Raw genomic sequence first — 21,381 nt, 5'->3', positions numbered from 1 at the left:
CCCTGGCTTGTTTGCCAATACCCATGTAGCTGATTAAATGCCTCGCTCTACTGTAGTGCTATCTTATGCAAATCTTCAAATACTTTAAATCACAATGAGATGTTCCAAACTAAAAAGAAAAAAAAAAGAAAATGCACCACCACACACAACCAACTTAAATGACTACTAAAATCATCAATATATCAGCTGCAATAGCAACATTTTAGAGAAGATTTTTCTGGAACTTATTGTATCTGCAGAAGGCAAGCTAAGAAAATACAGAAATAGATGGAACCAAGCTCTGCATCCGAGCAAATGCTAGCAAATGCAGACACGTTTCAGGGCTGGCAGAACATCGTGCTGAAATTAAGTAGTGTGGGTTCTGAGGGCAACACAATTTTTCAGATCTGGTATGAAATCTGTAATGCATGCCACTGAATAAAAGCATCCATAGGCTGTACAGCAGCACCTAAATATTTGTCCTACTGCTGTTCATCCGTAGTTGGCACACATTCAGAGACTGAAAAGACAAAGCCAAACCAAAGCTCAGACTGACTTTGCTGCCTCCAATTTGCATTGCGCTTTTCCCTCTAGGGATCTCTTGTGGTTTGGTTTGGATTCCATCCCAGCTCAGTCCCGAATAGAGAGATGTATCAAACAAATTCAATGCATCAACACATTTAATTTTAAAATTCAGTATTTGCCATTACTTTGAATGTACATTCTTGACATTTCAATACTGTTCTGGATAGCTTTTCAATCCACACATTTTTTTATTAAGTGGTTAGAGTGTAGGGCAATTGAACTAAACTAAAAACAGAAGAAGACTACACCAAAGCAGACATCCACAGAATGAAAGCTGTTTGGGTAGAGTACCACTTTCCCATGGGAAATGAAAACTTCATCACTAGCTATTCAAAATTCAGTTGCACCAAAAAATGTCCACCATGAAGCAGGACAAAGCCATGAGCCAGCAGCAAAAAAAGGAAACTCCATGAGGCAAATAAGCTAGTTTTGACTTTGACCCATTTCATTGTAGAAGCAGATAAGGGGACAACAAACTGCTAAACACCTTGAGGATGTCAGGCAAATATGTAGAGTCAGAGACTGCTCTACAACTTATACAAAAGCCTGCCCACAGAACCAGTCATTAACAGGCAAAGGCAGGGTTAATACATACATTCCGTGTGTGTGTATGCATGCATATAGTTACACATACACTAAGGAAAACATCATCAAAACCATTTTCCTCACTGTACCAAATTACTTAGGCAGCAATAAGGGGCAGTTGGCTCATCCACAGCAGCACTTGCCATCAGAATTAGTACTGTACACGGTAAATGGGGCTTCCAGTTGCCAAAAGCCACAGCGTGCAAAAGCAGTCTGACAGGTAAACTGGGTGCATGGAGAAAGACCCCCAGGGGAAAAAACAAAACAAAAACAGGCTTATTAAATTGTAAATGCTTTGATAGAGACAATCTTGTGTGTTCTTACATTGACCACAACAATGGTCCAGAACTGGTTCTCCTTTCATAATACAGTACAAAGAAACCTGAGACCATTTCTATCTAGTAGTGGCTCATCATGGGTCCCTTGAATAAAGGATTTGGCAACATCCCAGCAGTCACAAGGCTTATGACAGCTTATGAGAATCTGACTTCTTTCCAATAACTCCCTTAGGCTCCCAGAGGGATCCCCAAACAGCTTTTCAAACCCTAAGAGTCAGGCCAGTTGACAGCAAAGAGGATACTCAAAAGGCACTGCAATGACAATTCCACAGCAGAGAAGGCATGCAGGCAAGCAATAAAACTGATGCTAAGTAGGTGCACAATAAACTGGCCCTAACCATAATCTAAACAGTAGGACACCACCCAAATGAAATAGTCTTTTACTGACAGAGAAAGCAAAGAAACATAAAACCCCAACAGAACAGTAAAAGATCAAAGACAACTTTCCAAAACCAAACGCTTCTCAAGCCTGCCACTGCATCTAGATGAAGAAATCTCTTCTACTTCTGAGTGTAGCTCTCTGCATCCTCACCTCTAGCAGGGGAGCAGGATCTTCTGGGCAGTTCTCGCTTTCTGGTATAAAGGCATTCTATTAGCCATTCTCCAAGTAAAAGATTTTCTCGTGTGTGCGACAGAAGAGTCCTAGTCATCCCACAGTCCCTTTCCTCCAGGTGTCCCAATTCCCTCTGACAAAGGCAGAATGCCTAAGCAGCAGCAGCACAGGCAGAGCCACTGCAGCACAGCCTTAGCCCACTACCACTGTGGCTGAAGCTGGGACTGCTTGAAAGAGGGCATTGAACTGGTCCTTCTGTACAGCAGCAATAGCTCTTCTGTGCTCCACAAACCCTCCCTTGATCCATGAAGTGGCTGCACATGTGCTGGGGAAAAAAAACATTTTTTCACAGACACACCAGTTTATTCTGCAGGATAGAAGGAAAGTGCATTTGTTCAGTATGCATTTGAAGAAGAGAGAGCACCTCTGCTTTTAAACTGACCACACACACTGGGGATATAGTTCAATAGAGAAGCAGAAAAAATGCATCTCCTTTGCAGAAAGGTAAGTACCTCCAAATACAAGTCCGGCCCAGATGCAGATAGGTATCATCCTCTGTGTGACACTGTGCATGGCTAACATTCACCCACATTACATATAAACCACTGCACAATTCAGTTATTACAGAGCTCAGCAGAATACACATACACATTCATCTTCAGAAGTTTCTCAATACAAACTGAAAAAGTTATCTTTCACAGAATAGAGGTACTTTCCTAATATCAAGCTTTTTAGCCTCTCTACTGAGAATGGCAAATGTCATAAACCAAGAAAAGAAGTGAAGCAGCTTAAGAAGGTCATACAGGAGACCTGCGGGAAAAAGCCTCGGCTGGGATAACATCCCAGGGAAGAGAACCATGTCCATTCACTCAGCATGTCACTCATCAAGCCAGGGGGGTGCAAATGTGAAAGGTGGAAAGATGTCTTTGTTTTATGCCTACTTGGGAGAGAGACAGTTTAGAGGAATCAAAATCATTTGGGGGTCCTCAAAATACACAGCATATCCTAAAGGAGATGGAAAAAAATGTTCTCCAAATAGTTTTGGGGATAGCAGAGGTATATACAGTTAAGTCCCATTTTATATCAGTCAGGGATCTGAAGGCAAGCTGCAGACAAACCTGCAATCTTGATCTCGCTGTTCTTTTTACTTAGGCCAGAAATGAATGCAAAACCCCAAGCAAACCCCTCAGTCCCTGGGTGCAGCTCAAGCAGCCTATTGTTCTGAGAGGACATATCAATCACTACAGACAACCCTCTCTGATCAGGTCATCTGATTGAAGGCTTTACTTTGTTATTCCCTCACAGCATCACCAAGCAAAGCAGCAGCAGCGTATCAGATCAGACAAAGGAACTGCTGCCCTTCAGAACAGACTCTTGAATAACTGCTCCCTGATGTGCATGTGTGTGTGATTTAGCTGTGTGCAGTGGGAATGCAAGAGTAACATGCCACCTGTGCCATTACTTTTTGAGTTTAAAGACGCAACACAACCAAACACAACCAGGACATTCAGAAGTCAAGTTGGCCTTGTATCTCAAATTTATTAAAACTTCATTACAATTAATATATAACCCAGTATCATGTAGCATTCCCAAGTCCTATACACATGCTGAAGAGTGCTAGAACTGCTGGCTAGAGGCAAATGATGGAAAAGTCAGTGAAAGTTATTAATAGCTCTCCAAATCTTGGTCCCAGCCCCAATGCATCAACACGTAGGCCTCAGGGTTTCTCTGCAGGAAGCCAGAGACGCGCCCTCAGCTTTTAGTCCTGGGACTACTACATCCCACAGTTTCCCAACCATCTACTACTCCAGTGCAACTGTATTGTGATTAAAATGCTGAAACCAGCTCTCGAATGAAAGAATTTCACCTGCAAGCAAAACTGGTCCAAAATCCACATTCATAAAGAATGAGAAATGGAGAGGCTTCCCCCCCTTTACCCACTGAAACATTACAGTTCTTGGTCTTTCATACAAAACCTGCTGTAATTTCTTTCTTTCCTGCAGAGCAGTCACTGTGCCTGTGTCTACCACCGTATTACCTCAATATTTTTTTCAAGAAACACTTCTCTAACAAAAAGGAATTACCTCATACAAAGCAAACTGTATTGCTTCTGCAAAATTTCATTTGAGAATCCACAGTTAAAGTGCAGGACCCCTATGGTTACCAGTTCTGCAGTGTGATAGCTTCAGCATCCCTTGTGAGATGAAGCATGTCACCGTAATGCATCCTTAAGGTGAGAGAACAACCAAGCTGATTGGCTTAATCACCCTAAGGACACACAAAGTGACACACTTAATCTGATGAGAGACACTAAAGCAGTGCCTCTTAATATTTTATGAAACATTTGGCTGTTTTTAATTTTAAAAACAGCAGCTCAATAAACAAAGCAATGGAAGGTTCCCTGTGGATGGCACAATGATAGGTGCACAGCAGCCCCCTCATCTGAGTGATAACATGATATCCTATCCATCGACTCTGTGCTCCTGCCCACATCAACACTAGAAGCTCCATGCACTGGGAGGTGTCAGGCTCTGCACACCAACAGTCCTTCACCAGAATGCAGCACATAGCAGGGGCAGCTTTGGAGCTGGTTTAGGACATCCAGCTTCCATACAGCACGTTAATCTGGACACAACAGGCTGACATGCTCAAGCTGAGTAAGTGGTTTTAATCAGAAAAACTGCATTTTCTTCCCTACCTGGTCAATTCTGGAACAAGACTACAGTTACAGACTTTCATGAAACATAAAATGCAAGCATCCCACTGTATTACTACTGCACAGTTGCTTCAAGCTTACCTGCTTCCTTAAGTAGCCATTACTGGCCAGTCAGAGGCAAGGTATTCAGCAAGACAGATCTTTGCTCCTACTTAGAACAACCATCTTCTACTCGCAGCCCCATGAAGGCTTGCATGATGCAAGACTGGCCAGAAAACAGACCGAAGGAAAAGCAAAAGCATCAAGTTTAAATACAGACATAAGCATCCCCAAAAGGCCCAAAAAATAGCCTTCAGCAGAGCTTGCTCTTTAAGTCCTTGTTCCAAACACATCTATCATCACTTATGAGAGCCTCAGAGATAAAACTTCAAAAATAAGTTAGAAAAGCTTCCCATTCCTTTACATTAGAGTTCAAAGACTCATAGATGCCAGGTCAAACTACTACAAGATGACTAGCTTGCTGCAATCTCTTTAAACAGAGATACATCTTGACGGGAGATAGAAGAACAACACCTTGGGGCTCCTCCCTCCAAGCATTAATAATTGACAAGTCCTGGTCTCACCTCAACTTCACAGTCCAACCTTTACTCTGGAAGGAAAGATTCTGCAGAAATGAAAAGCATTATCCCAAGAAAGGGGATAATTTTGTCATCTGAGGACACTTGAATGGAAGACCTGATGGGCAGCTCCTGTGATCTTTCTGATTAAAATGCTGCCTCGGGACATTACTCTTGCTCCCCTTCCCCCCCGCCATGAAACAGTCACAAATGTCTCTGATATATGCATGTAATAAAGGCTTTTACTTATAAAATATGTCAATCCAAGACTGGCAAACATTATACTTTTGCCTTGAAGTGACCTTACTGAGAACAAACATAACAGACAAAACCAGTCTTAAGCTAGTTAAACACAGACATCTGAGGAAGCAGAGACAGGAGTAGACAAGTGTTTTTTCCTAATCCTACCTCAGTGCAGGGGCAAGGGGGAGCTAAGGATGCTAAGGATGAGAAACCATTTCTGTGAAGGGCTATCTTACATTTTCATTATTACTTTTATATACAAGTACATATATATGTACACATGCACACATAAACAAAGCTACACTCACCTGCCACCTACAGCAACCTCTACAGGTACAATAGCATATTAAACTGAACAGTGCAAAATTCTGCTCATGGCATCAGACACAATGGTATCTGATGATCATCATGATGACCATCAACAGACAATTCTGAAACCAGTCTCTTACACTAAGAAAACTTATACCACATTCATAAAGTCATTATTAAAACAAGAACTGACTCTGTAGAGCACCCATCCCTAGCCAGAAGCACATCTCAGCTCTTACTTCTACACACAACCACGATCACCCTGAAAATACCGATGGTCCAGATACGCTTGTCCACAGCAATGACCTCCAAGGGCCTCGTGTGAATGGGAGGACACTTGAAATAGCACTAACATACACATGAAGCAGGGAAGGCTCCATAAACCCTAGAAAGCTACTAAACACCAGTATTGCTCACCATCTCCTCCAAGTTTGTTAGCAGGAGCAATCACTAGATACACCATGGAGATCATTAAAGATAACTTTATGAATTGATGTATGCTGTCAGAGTCCCAAGCACAGAGCAACATCACAGCATCCTAACTCCTCTCCAGTGAAGCAGAACAAGTCTCATCTCTGCCCCACAGAAAAAGCAAGATAAAGTCTCTACCCCCTTCTGAAATAACAGGCAGTGATCTTTATGTCTAACACAAGGATACCTTAAAATGTTTTATGGAAAAACATTTGCATTTTTGAACACATCTATAGGACTTCCTCATACACTCTATTTAGCAGATATATATATACATATATATGCATCTCTTTTTTTTTAAATCCCACCCTCCAAATCCTTTCTATCTGCTGTCACTAATGAAGCTTTGTGTGCAAAACCAAGTGCATTCTGCCCCCATTAGGAAGCCAATTACAGCAGGAAAAACAAGCAATTAACAAGGTGTAAAATAAACATCCTGCCACCTGCCTTTTAATAGCAACACCACTTCAAACAAGTCACAGTCTCAGCACAGATTTCAGAATTGGCAGCTGATATTATATATGTATTTATGCAGCAGCTGCTCTTCATTGCAACAAATATTACAGGCTTACCAGATAAGGTCAGCATATTTAAAAAAATATATAGCAACTATTAAACCCTGCTTTGAAGCCCCAAATATTGCTTTTAATGAAATCAGCAGCATCAGGCTTGTCTGGTATTACAGCAAAGCTGCAGTCACATCCCCAGCTTAGAGAGGTTTCTCTTCATTTTTACGCGCTTAGCAGCTTCTGTATTTGTTTCACTAAATCCAGGGGCCTGAGCAGCTATTAAACAGCATGCAGGGCAACTAAACAATGCAAAGCTCTACAGAGTAGACAAGCCTTTCCACCTTCCATCACCGCTGCCTCTCCTTCTTGGCTTTCTCCACCTCCCTACCATCACATATTAAGCTATATCTAGTTCTGAGAGGGAGCAGAAAGGCACAAATGGGGCAGAAAACCACTCAAAAAAAATAAATTGAGAGGAAAACAAATCAAGATTCCAGCTTAATCTTTGCTCCTTGAGCCTGAAAGCTTTTGAGGGAAAGGAGGAAGTCCTTCCTCAGTCACACTAGCTAGCTCCAGAGTGAGCCACTTCTCTTTCCGTTTTGCGGAACGGGATGAGTGACACGCTTCTGAGAAGTTAACCAGGACTAGAGAAAGCCAAACAGTAAATCTGCAGGATTTCATAGATTTGGAGTGGAAAATGTACCTGAGGAAACTGCAGCCAACCTTTGTCTTGCATGGTTGGGTTTTTTTATTTTTTATCTTCCTCTCTCGCTCTGACTCTCTATTGCTACTTCTTTATTTGTAAAGTTTTCCATGTCATATTTCAGTTTCTGACTAACGTCCTGTTTAATCACTTATTTCAAGACAGATGCAAGTCTTTTTCTCTTAAGGTTCTTCTCTCCCTGGCTTTGTTGAGATCTGAGGATTACAACAGTGAATATGCTACCACGGGGTTTGCAATCGTGTACGTGATTCTGAGATGGAGTGAAAGCTGGTAACATCCTTTCTCTAAATGATCACAGGAAGCAACAGCAAATAGCCCTGATAGCTCTGTTTGGAGTTAGAAGATCCACTCACAGGTTTATAGAAGGTTGCAAGTCGTGATCAACAGCACCAAAACAATCCTTCACTGAAAAGTCATTCTAAGAATTCCTGAATTTAAATAACAATTCACTACCCTTGAATAAAACTGCTAATTAACTGACAAATCAGATCTTGAAAGACCCATCTTCAGCTCTGGTTATGTACATCTTCAGCTCTGGTTATGTACATCTTTGCAGAAACAAGCCAACTCAGAAGAGGGGGAACAACCACAGTAATGGAAAAAGCAGTCAAAGGTGGAAACTCTTTTCTCACACTACCACAATGCAGAGATCCCACGACTCCTTCCTATAGCCCTAATTACAGAGACAAGGTCACAAGAGACGTAATTTGCCAACATGAGCTGCAGGAGGTCATATAGCCACTCAAGCCATTAAAGTACTTTAAGAGAAGTTCACTCAGTCAGGTCACTTAACTGACTTCTTGGAGGTTTGTTTTTTAAACAAGCAGCAAAAATTTCCCATACATTTTGTGGATGGAAGAATAGGAAGCAGGATCTAATCCTTAGTCACCAATCTAGGATTTCATTACTCATCACTAACAATGCCACGGAGCAGCAATGCCCAGCTGCATTTTGTAGGACTAAATCCACAAAAAAACGGCAGGAACGTGCCTCAACCCAACAACGATGGTGGGACAGAACAACTTTCAAAAGTTGTTCAGATCACGGGAAGAAGTCCTGTACTGCATTAATAGAGAAGCAGGATGTATTATCTGCACAACAAAGCTTCACATGACAGAAGCACATCAGGAAAACAGTCCACAGTTCTCAAACTTCCTTCAACTTGATTAGTACTCGGAAGTCTCTTCTGCTCAATGCTGAGGAGAGCTTCAATAGGTTTCCTGACCACCAAGCTGTCTGAATGCCTAAAGAATCAGCAGTATGGGCACTGCTGCTTTGCTGAAGGTGGCAAGACACCAAAAATCAGGAAAAGAACTTACTGTGAGAAAGAGCCATGCAGTTCTAGGAGTAGTTCTAGGAGACAGCACTCTTAATTCTTGCAATTCCTCTTCAGAGGATGCTTGAAAAGACATAATTTTCCAATTCTTCCAGTCCTTATCTCTCTGAAGAGAGATGGCTGAAGAGAACAAATTTGACTAAATACTAAACTGCAACAGCTGAGTGTCAGCAATACCCAGCTCACTTGGAAAATAGGCATTGAAAGGTGGGGTTGCCACAAATGGCTTATTCTACAGAGTCAACCTAATCAGCATGAGCTACAGCCCATAAAAAACTGACTGATTCCTAACAAGTCACATGTGTGCACATCCCCCCCCAAACTCTTTTAAACTGGCTTCTGTGGTTTGGCAAACAGTCAGATTAAGCAGAGGATACAAGAAGTTAAGCAGAGAACATTCTCAGTATGTAGCAGTCTCTCCAAGTCATAGATCATAAAAAACCTTACATTTTCTAGGATCAAAGAAGCTACAGCCATAAAAGACCTATTAGTTCATTAAGCCCATCACCCAGCCAAAGAAGGTTATCCAGAAAAGATATAACAAAGTTGAAAGAGTACTATGAGAACAAGCCAAGTAAATTTTTCTTTGAAAAAAGATGTTAAGTAAAGCCAGATATGAGAACTATGTCTGAAAGTTAAAACTCAGTTTTGTTATTAAGAAATAAGCAAGCACATTTCTACAAGGCAGCTATAAGACACTAACCTACATCTAATGATGTGGCTCTGCCACGAAGCCCCTGTGACAGCATCTCTTTCTCACTCCCAATTGCAGATTTCCATCTCCAAATGCAAATGCCTTACACTGCACAGTTCAGTAAGAAAATTGCTTTGGAGCCCTGGTGTTGAAAAGGCATCAAGGCACAATCTCTGAATTCTCACCACACACACCCTGCCCCCACCCCCCCCAAAAAAAAAATCAAAGGAGAAAAAGAAAATACAGTTTGGCTCCCACTGGCCTGTAATAACAATAATAATCTAGAGATCACAGGAGGTTCATCTACCCTCCACACCAATTCATGCTGTTCACAACTGCATTTAATTGTTCCTGAGACTGCAGAAATTACTGTCTTTTCTCTAGCAATCAGAATTGTAAAAATGCTTTCAAACGACCTCAAACCCTTATCTGTTAAAACAAAACTATTTGCTCTTTTACGGTTCAAGTTAGGTCTGGCATTTCTGTGCATAGGGTCAATAATCCAGTCGCTCAAAAAATAGTCACAAAAGATGTATTAACATAAGCTGTGCATTAAGACACAATTATTTATATGCCTGACAGTATGGCTCTGTGCACTGTATCAACTCACAGATACTTTAGCAGGAAAATAAAACACTTTTGGATAATGCCTGCTGTGCCCAAGGACAATTCGCATAACGCTACCTCTGTAACGAGAACAACAAGGAATGACAGTGTTCAGACTATTGCTTCATCCCAGAGTCTCCAGAACAGCAGCGTCTGTCCTTAAAGTTTCTAGCCATCACAGCATGCTTCCCTCTGCTAAGCACACACGGTCCCTGCCTAATGCTTGCCCAATCCTTAGATTAACGAAATACAAGTAAACAGCTTCAAGATGCATTATCCTCTGCTAACAAACCTCCCCGGCTTGGCGTACCCTATAAAATCGTTTGCTTTCCGTGCAGCCAGCCATTGCCTCCCGAGACGAGGGAACTTCCCTTGGCCCTCAGATACCGGGATAAGCGCTGCTGTTCCCGCAGGCTGGGTCTGTGCCCCACGAGCAGCGCACCGCTCCGCTGAACCGCTTCATTGTTACGGCAAGATGGAGCAACGATAAAAGTTACACGGGACAGCGTCAAGTCCAACCTGACAGAGTTTAAAAACTCTCGGCAAACCTGTCGGCACGATAGCGCCCACAACTTGACCGCGACTCGCGGGCGTGTTTGCCTTCCAAGAAATTAACGCTGTCTGGGCTGTGCAGAACAATGGGAAAACCAAAAACAACAATGACCCGTCGGGAGGGTCAGCGAGAAAGCGGGGCGGGTTACACCCGCGGGCGGCAGCGGCTCCTGCCTCCTCCCGCCTGAGGCAGCGCGGAAAAAAGCGCCGAAACATCCCCGAGAGGGGCCGCGGGGCCGCACTTCCAGAGACGCGACACGGCGACGAGCGGCGCCGCAATAAGAGCAGTGCGGGTCCCAGCCGCCGCCGCCTCTTCCCCCACGGGTCCCCGTACGCCCTCCCCCGGCCGGGCGCTGCTCAGCCCCGGCGGCGCGGACAGGCTCTCTCGCCGCGGAGACACCTCGGGCACCACGACAACGGCGCCCCTGCCCATGAGGGAGGGAGGGGGGCGGCGGGCGGGCTGCCGCGCGGTACCGGGCTCCGTCCCACGACGCCCGCGGGACAGGGCTGGCGGGTGCCGGGCTGCAGCCACCAGTTGCGCTTCCCGCCCCAGACGGTTCCGATACCTCAGCCAGGACAGGATGAGAAGTCTTGTCGCTGCAAAAGCCCTCTCGCAATGCAACAAGTGCCCACCCGCCCGAGAAGGAGGAGGAGAAGCGGGAGCGGCGCCGCGCTCTGTCGCTGGCACGGCCGGTGCCGGTGCCGCCGCTCTCCGCTCCCGGCGCCCCAGCTGCCACTCAGCACGCGAAACGCGAAAACAAGCCCGCCCCGCTCGCGCACTCTCTTGATCCGCTCGGGACGCCGTACGCTCGGCCGCTACCATCCTGCCACCCTCCGCAGGAACAGGGGTGGGCCGCAGTGCCGCCCCGGCCCGCCTTCCTCCGCCTGGCCGCAGTGGTAGCGCCCCGGCAGCCGTGTCCGGTAGGAGCCGCGTCCGGTAGGAGCCGCGGGTCCCTCGGTGCCTGCGGGGCAGCACCGCCCTCGCCGCCTCGGGCTGGGGCTCGCGGGCGAGCTGGGGCCCGTCTCCTCCGGGGAGGCCTTGCCCGGTGAACGAGGCCTCAGCCTGGGGCTCCCCGCGTCCTGGAGCCGTCTCTTACGGCACGTCTTGGCCTGCTTGTGCTGGCCAGGGGCGGGGCTGACCCGCTCCTGTGCTCGGGCCCGTGTTCCCAGCGCGGGGTGCTGCGTGTCCGGCCCCCGGCAGAGCCCCGGCCGTCACTGCCCCGCCGCGGGGCGGCGCACGGCTGTGCTGAGGCGCGTTAATTCGGCACCTCCGCGCCGCGGCCTCGCTCGCTGTCGTGGAGCCTGACGGTCTGCGGCTGGAGACTTGTAATCGGAGTTTCCCGTATTTGAGTACAGTACTTAGTCATTTTGCTGAGGTGTGATACTGTATTTTTTTAATATTACAGCTACAGCGCAAAAATGATCATCCCAGTCAGATGTTTCACTTGCGGCAAAATAGTTGGAAACAAGTGGGAAGCCTATCTTGGCCTTCTGCAAGCGGAATATACAGAAGGGTGGGTATTATTTCTGTACATTCTTTGACTCAGATTTGAGATGAGATTGCACAGTGCATAAGACATATAACTGCAGGATCATGGCATTATGAAATAGCTGTGAAGAGGCTATAGGTAAATTCTGAGGCTATTTAACAGAGGTTAGAAATTATAATAGGTAAAGTACTCATTTACCTACAGAATCTTTCTGGATAGTAGTATGGAAGTTGCCATGTCATAACCTTTACACCCAAAATGGTCTCAAATATGGAACAGGAAGGAAAGAAACAGGCAGTACTGTCAATCTTGACACTGTTGTGGGTTGTTTTTTTTAAAGAAAAGATAAGTTACAAGTGTAAGAAGTAATTAACACTGTTAACAAGGTATGCCACTTTTAGCTTTTCTTAAAAGCTTTTCATACTCACAACCCAGAGTTGCTAACCTTATTTGAAAGCAGTGGTTTGCTGGGGGGAAGGGGAGGTTTAACTTCCCTACATACCTGACCGATACTCCTAACAATTGTGTTTTAAGAAGTCTGCACATGCTTTATGTAGTCAGAATTGTGTTTTAGTTGTTCAAGGAGGATCTATCTATGATGGGAGTGCTTCAGGAGGGTTTGAGAAGGCAAGTCTTCAGAAATATTTCACTGTCATCAAGTTTTAAGTATGATGAAAAAACAAGCAAACAACCCCACAATGTTTGCAATTCAAAGAAGTGAAAAAAATGTTAGAAGTTTGAGAGACTTTCTGAAGTGGTGTTGAAACTATCAGGTAGAAAGAAAAGAGTATTTGCTTCGTATTCAAGTGGTTATGGTTCCGAAAGGGTGTTTAAATGGACTTACTTACATCTATGAACTATCAGAAGAATGTATAGTAACAACACAGATTTCACTTACTAAAGTAAATCCGAAAACATTCTTGTGGCTTAGGATACTATTTTGCCAAATGTTGAACAGTTGTGATTAATATTAGTATTTTGCATTTCTGATAACTGCACTTGGAAGATCAGAACTGTCCAGATATCTCTTTAAACGTACATATCAACAGACATGAGATGCTTTTGTTTCAGGTGGTTTAGGACATTTAGATATCATGTGGCGTTATTTATAAACATTCTTTCAGAAAAAAATACACTGTTCATTTACTTCTCTTAAATAACTTTTGCAAGTTCTAGTCCTAAAATGAGTAGCCCTGCTGTTTAAGCTCTAGAAGAACTGTTGTTAGGTACTTGTTACTGCTTGAAGCTAAAGAACTTTTTGTCATGGTCCAGCTTATGCAGAGGCTTCCTTTCAGTGATCTGTACTTTAAAAAAGTACGTATCAGCTTCTTCCTAGAGTAGAATTACAGTTAATTTGTTTTAAGCAAATGCCAGTTGTTGCATCAGATAGATCTAAAGACCTGAGATCAGTCTTGTTTCATGGTGGTCAAACTAAGAAGGAGTATCACACTGGCTTTATGGTTAGTAGATTGATGCTTGGATAGTGTCACTTATTTTTTTAAGGGGTCTGATAGCGATAACCATTGAAGACATATACAGTGGTTTAGGCTAGGATGAATCATACATTCTCTACCCAACCATAAGAATCCTCGAGCAGTCACTCAGAGGCAATTAAGTGGAAAGACTGTAAAACACAAATTTCTTGTTGAGCAGTCTGCACTTCATTATTTGGGTATTTGTGGGGAACAGGTTGTAAAACTGAATGCCTTCTTACATGGGAACTGGAAAGGATTTTAGCCTTCCTCAGAATTAGCATCCTATCCCTATGTGGGGTACTTTGCACTTTGAGTTACTTTGGTTTCTCTTTATCTCTCACCCATTTAACGTGGCTTAGATCACAAATTTCATCTTGTGAAGTAGGCAAGTATCATCCTCAGTTTACAGAAACACTGTGTTATACTGGTGCTTGGAGATGCTGACAATAGCATGGCTAACCATGCTTAGAAATGCTATTCCTTATTCCTGTCAGGACTGTCTAGTGCTTTCATGATGCCTTCTACCATACAACTAGGAGGAGCTGTAGCCAGCACAGGTAATTATGGCCTGTCCAGGATTTTAGGAGTGTTGGAAATGACTTCCCATGTTTCAGAGCTCTGTTCCTGTTACTGTGTTCACACCTCTTGAGTGATCAGATTTTTTAACCAGATCAGCTCCTCTCTTTTCTATAGACTATAAAAGGAAGACTGAGTTACTATAACTAAATAATTGAGGTTAGAAGTGTACCATATTTCACGTTTCCTTCTGCCTGTGGTGACTGAAATTTTATTTCCAAAACCAAAATATTTGCATGTCATTGAACCTTGCTGTTTCGTAAGCAAATATGCCCTCACGAGTGGGATAGTTCAGAAGAGGAAATTCATAAGAGTTAGTCTATTATAGCTCTGTTCCTATGGGAGTTCTGCAGCCTTACCTCTGGAAGTTCAGTGGACGCATCAGTTAGACAATCTTCAACAGAAGATCATGTGCTCTCGCAGGCCAGAGAACAGCCAAGCACCCTGTCAACAGCAGTAAATGGAAAAGAACTTCAACAGCACATGCTATATTTCTTAGTTTGAACTGCAAACAAGTTTTCCTCTATGACTAAGCTCAAAGTAATCAGTATGTTGCTTAGGAACACTTACAAGTGGTTCTGACTCACTTAATCCTTTTTTTTTTATTGTTTTTCTTGTTCATTAATAGAGATGCCCTTGATGCCCTTGGTTTGAAGAGATACTGCTGCCGCAGAATGCTTCTAGCCCACGTGGATCTGATTGAGAAGCTTCTGAATTATGCACCCCTGGAGAAATGAGATTTAAAAAGTACCATGCTGCAAGCCATGTGGAACATATCTCTAATTCTAAACTTGAAACTGGACTTCAGGCAGTGAAGGATGAAAGCCACCTGTAGTGCAACTACTGAGAGATGTTTACCTTCTGGAGAAAACACTGTGCCAAGCCACTAGCCTCTTCCAAGAAAACGAAGATCAAGTCCACTTAACCAAAATTTGGAGATTAAATTAAAAGTTTGGATGCTTCTGTTTAAATCTGTGCTTGGCGTTCTTTTGTGAACTTTTAGATGCTTCTGCCAGCAAAAATAAATGTTTGTTCATGTAGAAAAATATTATTTCATAATAATGTTGAAATAAAGGAGGTCTTTCCTACACTTTCTGGGTGGAGTTAAGTGTATTCTTGGATCTTGCCATTTGTGTGCGCTGGTTACTTTGAGGTTAGGAGTACTATTAAGTAATCAGTTTAATGTTTTGTCCTAGGCAGGGGAGATTAGAAACATGGGACTGAAGCTCAGGGCTCCAGCAACAGGGAAGTGGGTAATTTTGTTTAGTAAGAACGGGATGTTACTCCTGAAAGCACCTGGAGCTAGCAGAGTGCACTTTCCACTGCAGTTAAAGTCAACTTCTGGTCTCTACCCCGGTTCTTATAAAACACGGGGGCTGCTGTATTTTAAAAAATCATGAATCCAATGGTGCAGTGCCCTTCATTTAAGCAAAACACGTCTGAGTGTTCCCACGGAAAGCACTGGATGTGAGAATTTACACATGCTCTGAACAGGATCAAACTCTTGATCTTGCCAAGCACCTGCACCACTCTGTAGCGGGTACACAGGCACGATTTCCACTTGTTAGTCATTTCATTGACTTCACGTTGTGCTGTGTGTGTGGTGTGGTACTGCCTGGCCAGAGTGCTCTATGCTCTCCTGGTGGAGCAAAACAAGGAGATGAGGTCTACATGCAGGGCCTGTGGAGACAGGCACTGACCCTGCCACAAGCTTTCACCTTCCCATCACACTATTGGCTCAAAAGCTTGACCACATTTCACACTGTTCTCTGTCACGCATAAAATACATCATTTCAGGTGGTATGTGTGCAAAGAGGTGCACCCACCTCACCTGAAAATGAAGGAGGCCAATTCTGAGATCTCTGCATGCTCAGAATTCTGTTCAAATGCAGGATTAGCCCATACACAAACATAGGACAAATCATTGTTAGAGCATCCTTGTAGAAAGTGGGCTGAAACGGATGATAATCTCTTAGTTTGCAGTCTATTATTCCTTGGTACAGTTAAACTTTTGACACTCACTTATCGGTTGCTGGGTAAGAAGTCTCTCTGTGGATTCTTTTCCATAGTTGAAGAATTACAAAGAAATTGGTTTGAACAAAACCTGGGTTTCCAGAGATAATTATTTAATGTGCTTGCTGGGTCAAACTTGTATTCACAAATCTTAAAACTAGATTGTCTCACAGTTAAGTTGCAGGATAGTTTGCCTTTGGCTATCACTCTGCCAATTTTTACACTTGAACTTGCTTTTCAGTTTAGTACAAGGCAATGGTAGATGTTTTCCACATTCAGCAGTTTTTCACTGGAGATAGTTTAAAACTATATGCTTTATCCTAATACCAAGAGAATTAAGCAATTAATTCTAGACCTTGTTTCATAGTTGGTCGGATAGCTTATGTTCTGCATGCCTTCTGTATTAGCCAGCTAAATACACTTAAATAAAACACTTCTCTTTCAGGCTATTTTTTAAAAGGGACATGATGAAAAATAAGATGACCTTTCCCAACTGAAATCCTGTAGGACAATTTTCCATGTTACAGTGGAGCACTACATGGAGCTACGTGCCAGCTTGTTCACAGAAGGATCAAAATGCCAGGCCCAGTGCTCGTTCTATGAGCTGTACTGAGAAAGCGCAGCAGCCCAGGCTGGTACGTCTGGCAGAGGCAGTCATGCATTATGCCGTGTGGAAAGCTGTCCCGCGCTGATGCCAAAGAACTGGATGAGATGAGCTGACAGGACTTTGTTTCTATCTGCAAAATAAATTTTCTAATCTAGTTTTCTGCTTTAGAATAACACGTTTCTTTTCAAAGCTGATGCCAAGTTAACTGATACAGAAATCTATGGCTCTTTAATACTTACAACGAAGATACAATTTGTGAAAAAACAGCAGGCCTCGTTCAAAATTTCAAAGGGAAAAGAAAAACCACCTTGGTGGCCTCATTACTGTTTCTCAGACAGAAAACAGGGTGCAGTAGAAGCCAATGACAGTCTGGCATCACACCATCAGGCAGATGTTACACAAGAAGCAGAAAAAAAACCCTAGTAGCAAGATTAAGTCACAGGAGGCATTAATATTAGCTCGTGCAGCACATGACAACCTGCCCGCATCACAGCTCTTCCTTGGGAGTTTGCAAACATGGCATTGACCAAAAATGCCATTCTGTAGTGTGGCAAAGCAAGTGGTTTATCATGTTCATATAACAGGTTGTCTATATGGTTAGAGTCGATGATCTTAAGGGTCTCTTCGAACCAAAATGATTCTATGATTCTCAAGGGTTTTATCCTTAGGAGGGTTAGGAGAAAACCAGAGCTTAAATCCTTTTCCATAAAGAGTCAATGAATTTTTCAATGGATTTCTATAAATCCCAGATTTTGCCCCCACTCTTTTTTGACTACTTTAAGTCATTCCCTTTCTGCTGTAATTTCTCCTGTGCTTGCTTCTGCAGCTGTTAATAACAGAAGTGTATTGAATCTGCTTTCTAACCTGCCAGATCTCTTTGAGAAAAGCCATTAAATAGGCTCACAACAACCATACTTTTTAAACCAAATGTAAAAGCCACGTGCATATACGCACACACACAAAGAACCTTGTTTTTCCCTGAATCTTAATAAAAATGAGCCCTTATCAGAATAATCAGATAGTCAGAAGTAGCAAAAAAAGAAAAATCGTACTGAATATGTGGCCCTTAACTATATGCAGAAATCTGTCAATTAGAAGAGTGGGGCGGGGGGAGGAATCCCACCGCTCCTCTGCAGTGGTTTGTTCACTTTATATATAAAGCATTTTGGAAAATTTTCAAGTCTGTTTTGAAAGAATCACACTAACCTGGTATTGGAAAAGGAAGCAAGCACCATCAGAAGTGTAAGAGAATAACCCCTGTCATCCAGGCTGTCCCTTGGGGCCAGGGTGGCCTCAGGAAAGATTTTCACACATCACCACCATATCAAAATAATGAAGTAGTACCTGAGAAGCACATGATGGGAATTGAGGTCATGAAAGTCCAGAGGAATCTGCTTGTAGAGTCCAGCATCCTGCTTCCACATGGGGCATAAGCACCAAGGTACATATGTACTTGGAAAGCTTTACATTCCTTGAAATGACAGTTTCAAACAACAACAACAAAACCACCTCTTGATCACAATTCTGAGTCCATGTGCAGGAAGGAAGTGAAGGGCTCTCTTGCCTATCCATAGTGAGCCTCAAGCCCTATATTTCAAAAGGAGTTTTGCTCTGAACAAGCACCTCTCATGAGGGTCTCGCTCCAGGGTGATTTACTGAGAGATGTGTGCTGGGTTTTTGTTCTTCCCATGGCCTTTCCCCAAAAGCAGTTTGGAACTGGATACTGAAGTCTGTCTTCATGTATATGCTTCTTGTCTATATGAAGAAAAATGAAAACTCTGAAAACCCTGGTTACAACCAGAGCACAAAGCCCGCAGCTGTATGTTTACATGGAGGTGCCTAACTAGCCCTGTGGCTACAAAACCGTTTGTAATAAACTATGAGGATCCAGAATATGAGCTGTATCTTTTGCTGCAAATAGCTCTACAGGAAAAAAAAACAATTCCCTGACACCCTCAGAAAAAAACAAACCAAACCCGCACACAGAATAAAAACCACCACCAAACACCAAAACCAAATGGCCTATTTACCTCCAAAGTAATTTAATTCCGAATAGTTTCAAACTTCAGTAGTCATCCTGGTAAGAAAATAGCACTTCTACATAATCCCACCTCTGAGAAGATGCATATAGACATATATCTATTTCAGCCTCATTAGCCAGCAAGATCTTCTTACTCATGGAACTTCTTGGTTGGGACATCTCAAAAATAATGTTTCCACCTGGCTCTGATTGCCTGAATGATGAACACAGCTTTGATTTCTCCTTCAGCACATTTGCACCATGACTTACATTGTGGCTTTGTTTTCAGACCCGATTTTTATTCAGTTCCTCCAGCCAGTAATAAAGCATTTTTAATTGTTCAATAGGAACAGCACAACAGAGAAGTTTGAAAACCAATGACAGGCAGCACGTGGCTAAGGCTTGGCTTTTGCCATGCTGCACAGTTTGATTTGCCATCCACTGCAGTCTCTGGGAGTCTCTTCATTAACTTCAATGTGACTTAAAATGTCCTGGTAGTTCGTGTTGCCTTACAACACTCAAGTGTCCAGGATTAATTCATTTTGTTCTGCTAAGAGAAGCTGTTTGAGGTGCCCAAGCCTGTGATATTGAAAGAGCTTTCAGACCTTACTGCAGATTTCAGCCACATGCAAATCCAGCACATAAGGCCAAAAAAATAATAATAAAAAATAAAAACAAACAAACAAAAAAGAAGTTATCTTTGGCTTTAGCAATTCCAGACACCTAGGGGGAGCTGCAAGACAACAGGCTTCACTTCGGGCTAGTGCTTGGAAACAGCACAGTATTTACATGGAAGTAGGTCTCATTTAAATCCTCCTCTGTTTCTCCTTGACGTTCCCTTACAGAAATATATAGGGGATGTACAGCCAGGACACACAGAGTGCATTAGGTTTCACACCCCCAATTTTAATTCTCCTCCACAAATGCACATCTTCCAGACTTTGTCAGTCGCCCATTTTGGTGACATATACCTTGTCTTGTGCTTGTAGGTCTCACACAGCTGGGGTGAAGCCATGGAGCTCCCAAGCACTGCATGAGTTGCCCCACAATTTCCTTCCTGATGCATCTTCTCCTTTATCAAACGTTGTGTCTTGTAACAGCCAAGCTAGAAAATTCATGAAGGAAAGTCCTTCTTTTATCTCTCTCAAATATGAAGCGTTTTAATAAAATGGGTTTGTTATTTCATTATTTCAGGAGCTGAAAACATGGTGATCAAAGAAAGGCATGGAGCAGCAGACAAAAAGCTAAAAGCCCATATACTTTGGGGACTGCAAGAAACCAGCAGTTAACAGCAAACTTCAAAGCAAGTGACAACGGCTGTGGCACATGCCACACCCCACTGGCTGGATTTGGAGTTAGGAAGAATGAATACTGAATACCTGCTCTTTGGGAATCAGACATTCTTCTTTTCAAAGCGGGTCTACTTGGAGCACTCCAAGAAATTAACTGCTTTTGAAACCATATGAAAAAAATCAGTGCCAGCAGTAAGACAGCTGTGCTCAGCACCCACCTTTAGGTGCTGACCTTTCTTGAGCTGCTCCTTTCCATTTTTTCTAGTGGTTGAGCACAGCAGTATCCACAAGCTTTGAATTACTTCAGAGATTAACGTAAATGTCACTGTCCTTAGCAACAGCCCTCCAGAGACCTGATCCAAGTGCATGAAGCTCAATAGGAATCTTTCCTCCAATGCCATTGTACTTTCTGTCCATCCCATTCCACCCTCTCTTTGGTTTCTTCATGCTGGTCACATCAGCAACAGAGAATCCCTTTGCCCATCTCCATGTGAAATCGTAGCTCATGTCTTTCAAAGACAGAAAAACTCTTCACCTTAAGGTATATATTTAGGGACAGGACTTGACAAGAACAAATAGGCTCATTACACAAGCCTTGGGCAAACCACCAGTGCAGTGCCTCAGCTTCCCTGCCTGTAGCTCTGAGATAGCACTCATCCCACCCTTCAGAAACCATCAGAGATGTGCAACAAGGAGAAACCTAATTTCACCCAGTTGCCTCCTTCTTATCAAGGACCCCTATCATATACTGCTTTGAAATCCTAATGGAATATCTTTAAATAGATTTTAAAAGTGCTTTTTGGTTGTGAGCAGAGCCCAGTGTAGGAACTGCTGATACAAAGCTGGTGCCCTGAGCTTGTGCAGCAATTCAAATATTGGCACTGTCACTGTCCCCAGCAATCTTGAAGGTATGAGAACACAGCTAAAGCCCAATTATCTCCAGCTATTTACTCTCAGCTGCCTTAAAGTCCTTGTCCCCCTCACCACCCCTCCTCTTTTTTTTCTTTTTAACTAAGACTTCCCTATAGTAGCTTGTGTGAAATTGTGCTCCTTCCAGACAGTGCTAGACAAAGGAAGGGAGAAAACATCCACTTAATGGAACAACAGGGTAAATGATGACCAGAGCAGTGTCAACTACTCCTGGTTAAAGG

At 43.2% G+C, this 21,381-nt stretch overlaps 2 protein-coding genes across 12 annotated transcripts in view; one reads left to right on the top strand and one right to left on the bottom strand.

Moving 5' to 3' along the window:
* TSPAN4 (tetraspanin 4) overlaps window positions 1–11,479 on the bottom strand; it is a 445,369-nt gene extending 433,890 nt beyond the window's left edge. For 3 of the 10 annotated variants that reach the window (XM_065066071.1, XM_065066069.1, XM_065066068.1), the window contains exon 1: window positions 11,324–11,479. The gene's annotated coding sequence lies outside the window, so the exon portion shown is untranslated. Of the gene's footprint in view, window positions 1–10,515; window positions 11,274–11,323 lie in introns of those variants that run through there. The other 7 variants (XM_065066078.1, XM_065066079.1, XM_065066073.1 and 4 more) reach the window with 4 other exon arrangements.
* Window positions 11,454–15,388, top strand: POLR2L (RNA polymerase II, I and III subunit L). Of its 2 annotated transcripts, none has more exons than XM_065066091.1 (3): window positions 11,454–11,678; window positions 12,164–12,271; window positions 14,927–15,388. In XM_065066091.1, the coding sequence occupies exons 2-3, from the start codon at window positions 12,177–12,179 to the stop codon at window positions 15,033–15,035; spliced, it is 204 nt and encodes a 67-aa protein (XP_064922163.1). In that variant the 5' UTR covers window positions 11,454–11,678; window positions 12,164–12,176; the 3' UTR covers window positions 15,036–15,388. The 2 variants fall into 2 exon arrangements, with proteins under 2 accessions (XP_064922163.1, XP_013224674.1); XM_013369220.3 differs by having other exon boundaries at window positions 11,546–11,694.
* Window positions 15,389–21,381: the final 5,993 nt, after the last annotated feature.

The sequence above is a fragment of the Columba livia genome, chromosome 5 (assembly GCF_036013475.1).
Source record: "Columba livia isolate bColLiv1 breed racing homer chromosome 5, bColLiv1.pat.W.v2, whole genome shotgun sequence".
Taxonomy (NCBI): domain Eukaryota; kingdom Metazoa; phylum Chordata; class Aves; order Columbiformes; family Columbidae; genus Columba; species Columba livia.
This window is presented reverse-complemented; position numbering and strand designations above follow the sequence as displayed.

Coding starts and splice junctions, on each gene's coding strand:
- POLR2L (XM_065066091.1), top strand. CDS start 12,177: ATGATCATCCCAGTCAGATGTTTCACTTGCGGCAAAATAGTTGGAAAC. Junction 12,272..14,926: donor CAAGCGGAATATACAGAAGG/GTGGGTATTATT, acceptor GTTCATTAATAG/AGATGCCCTTGATGCCCTTG.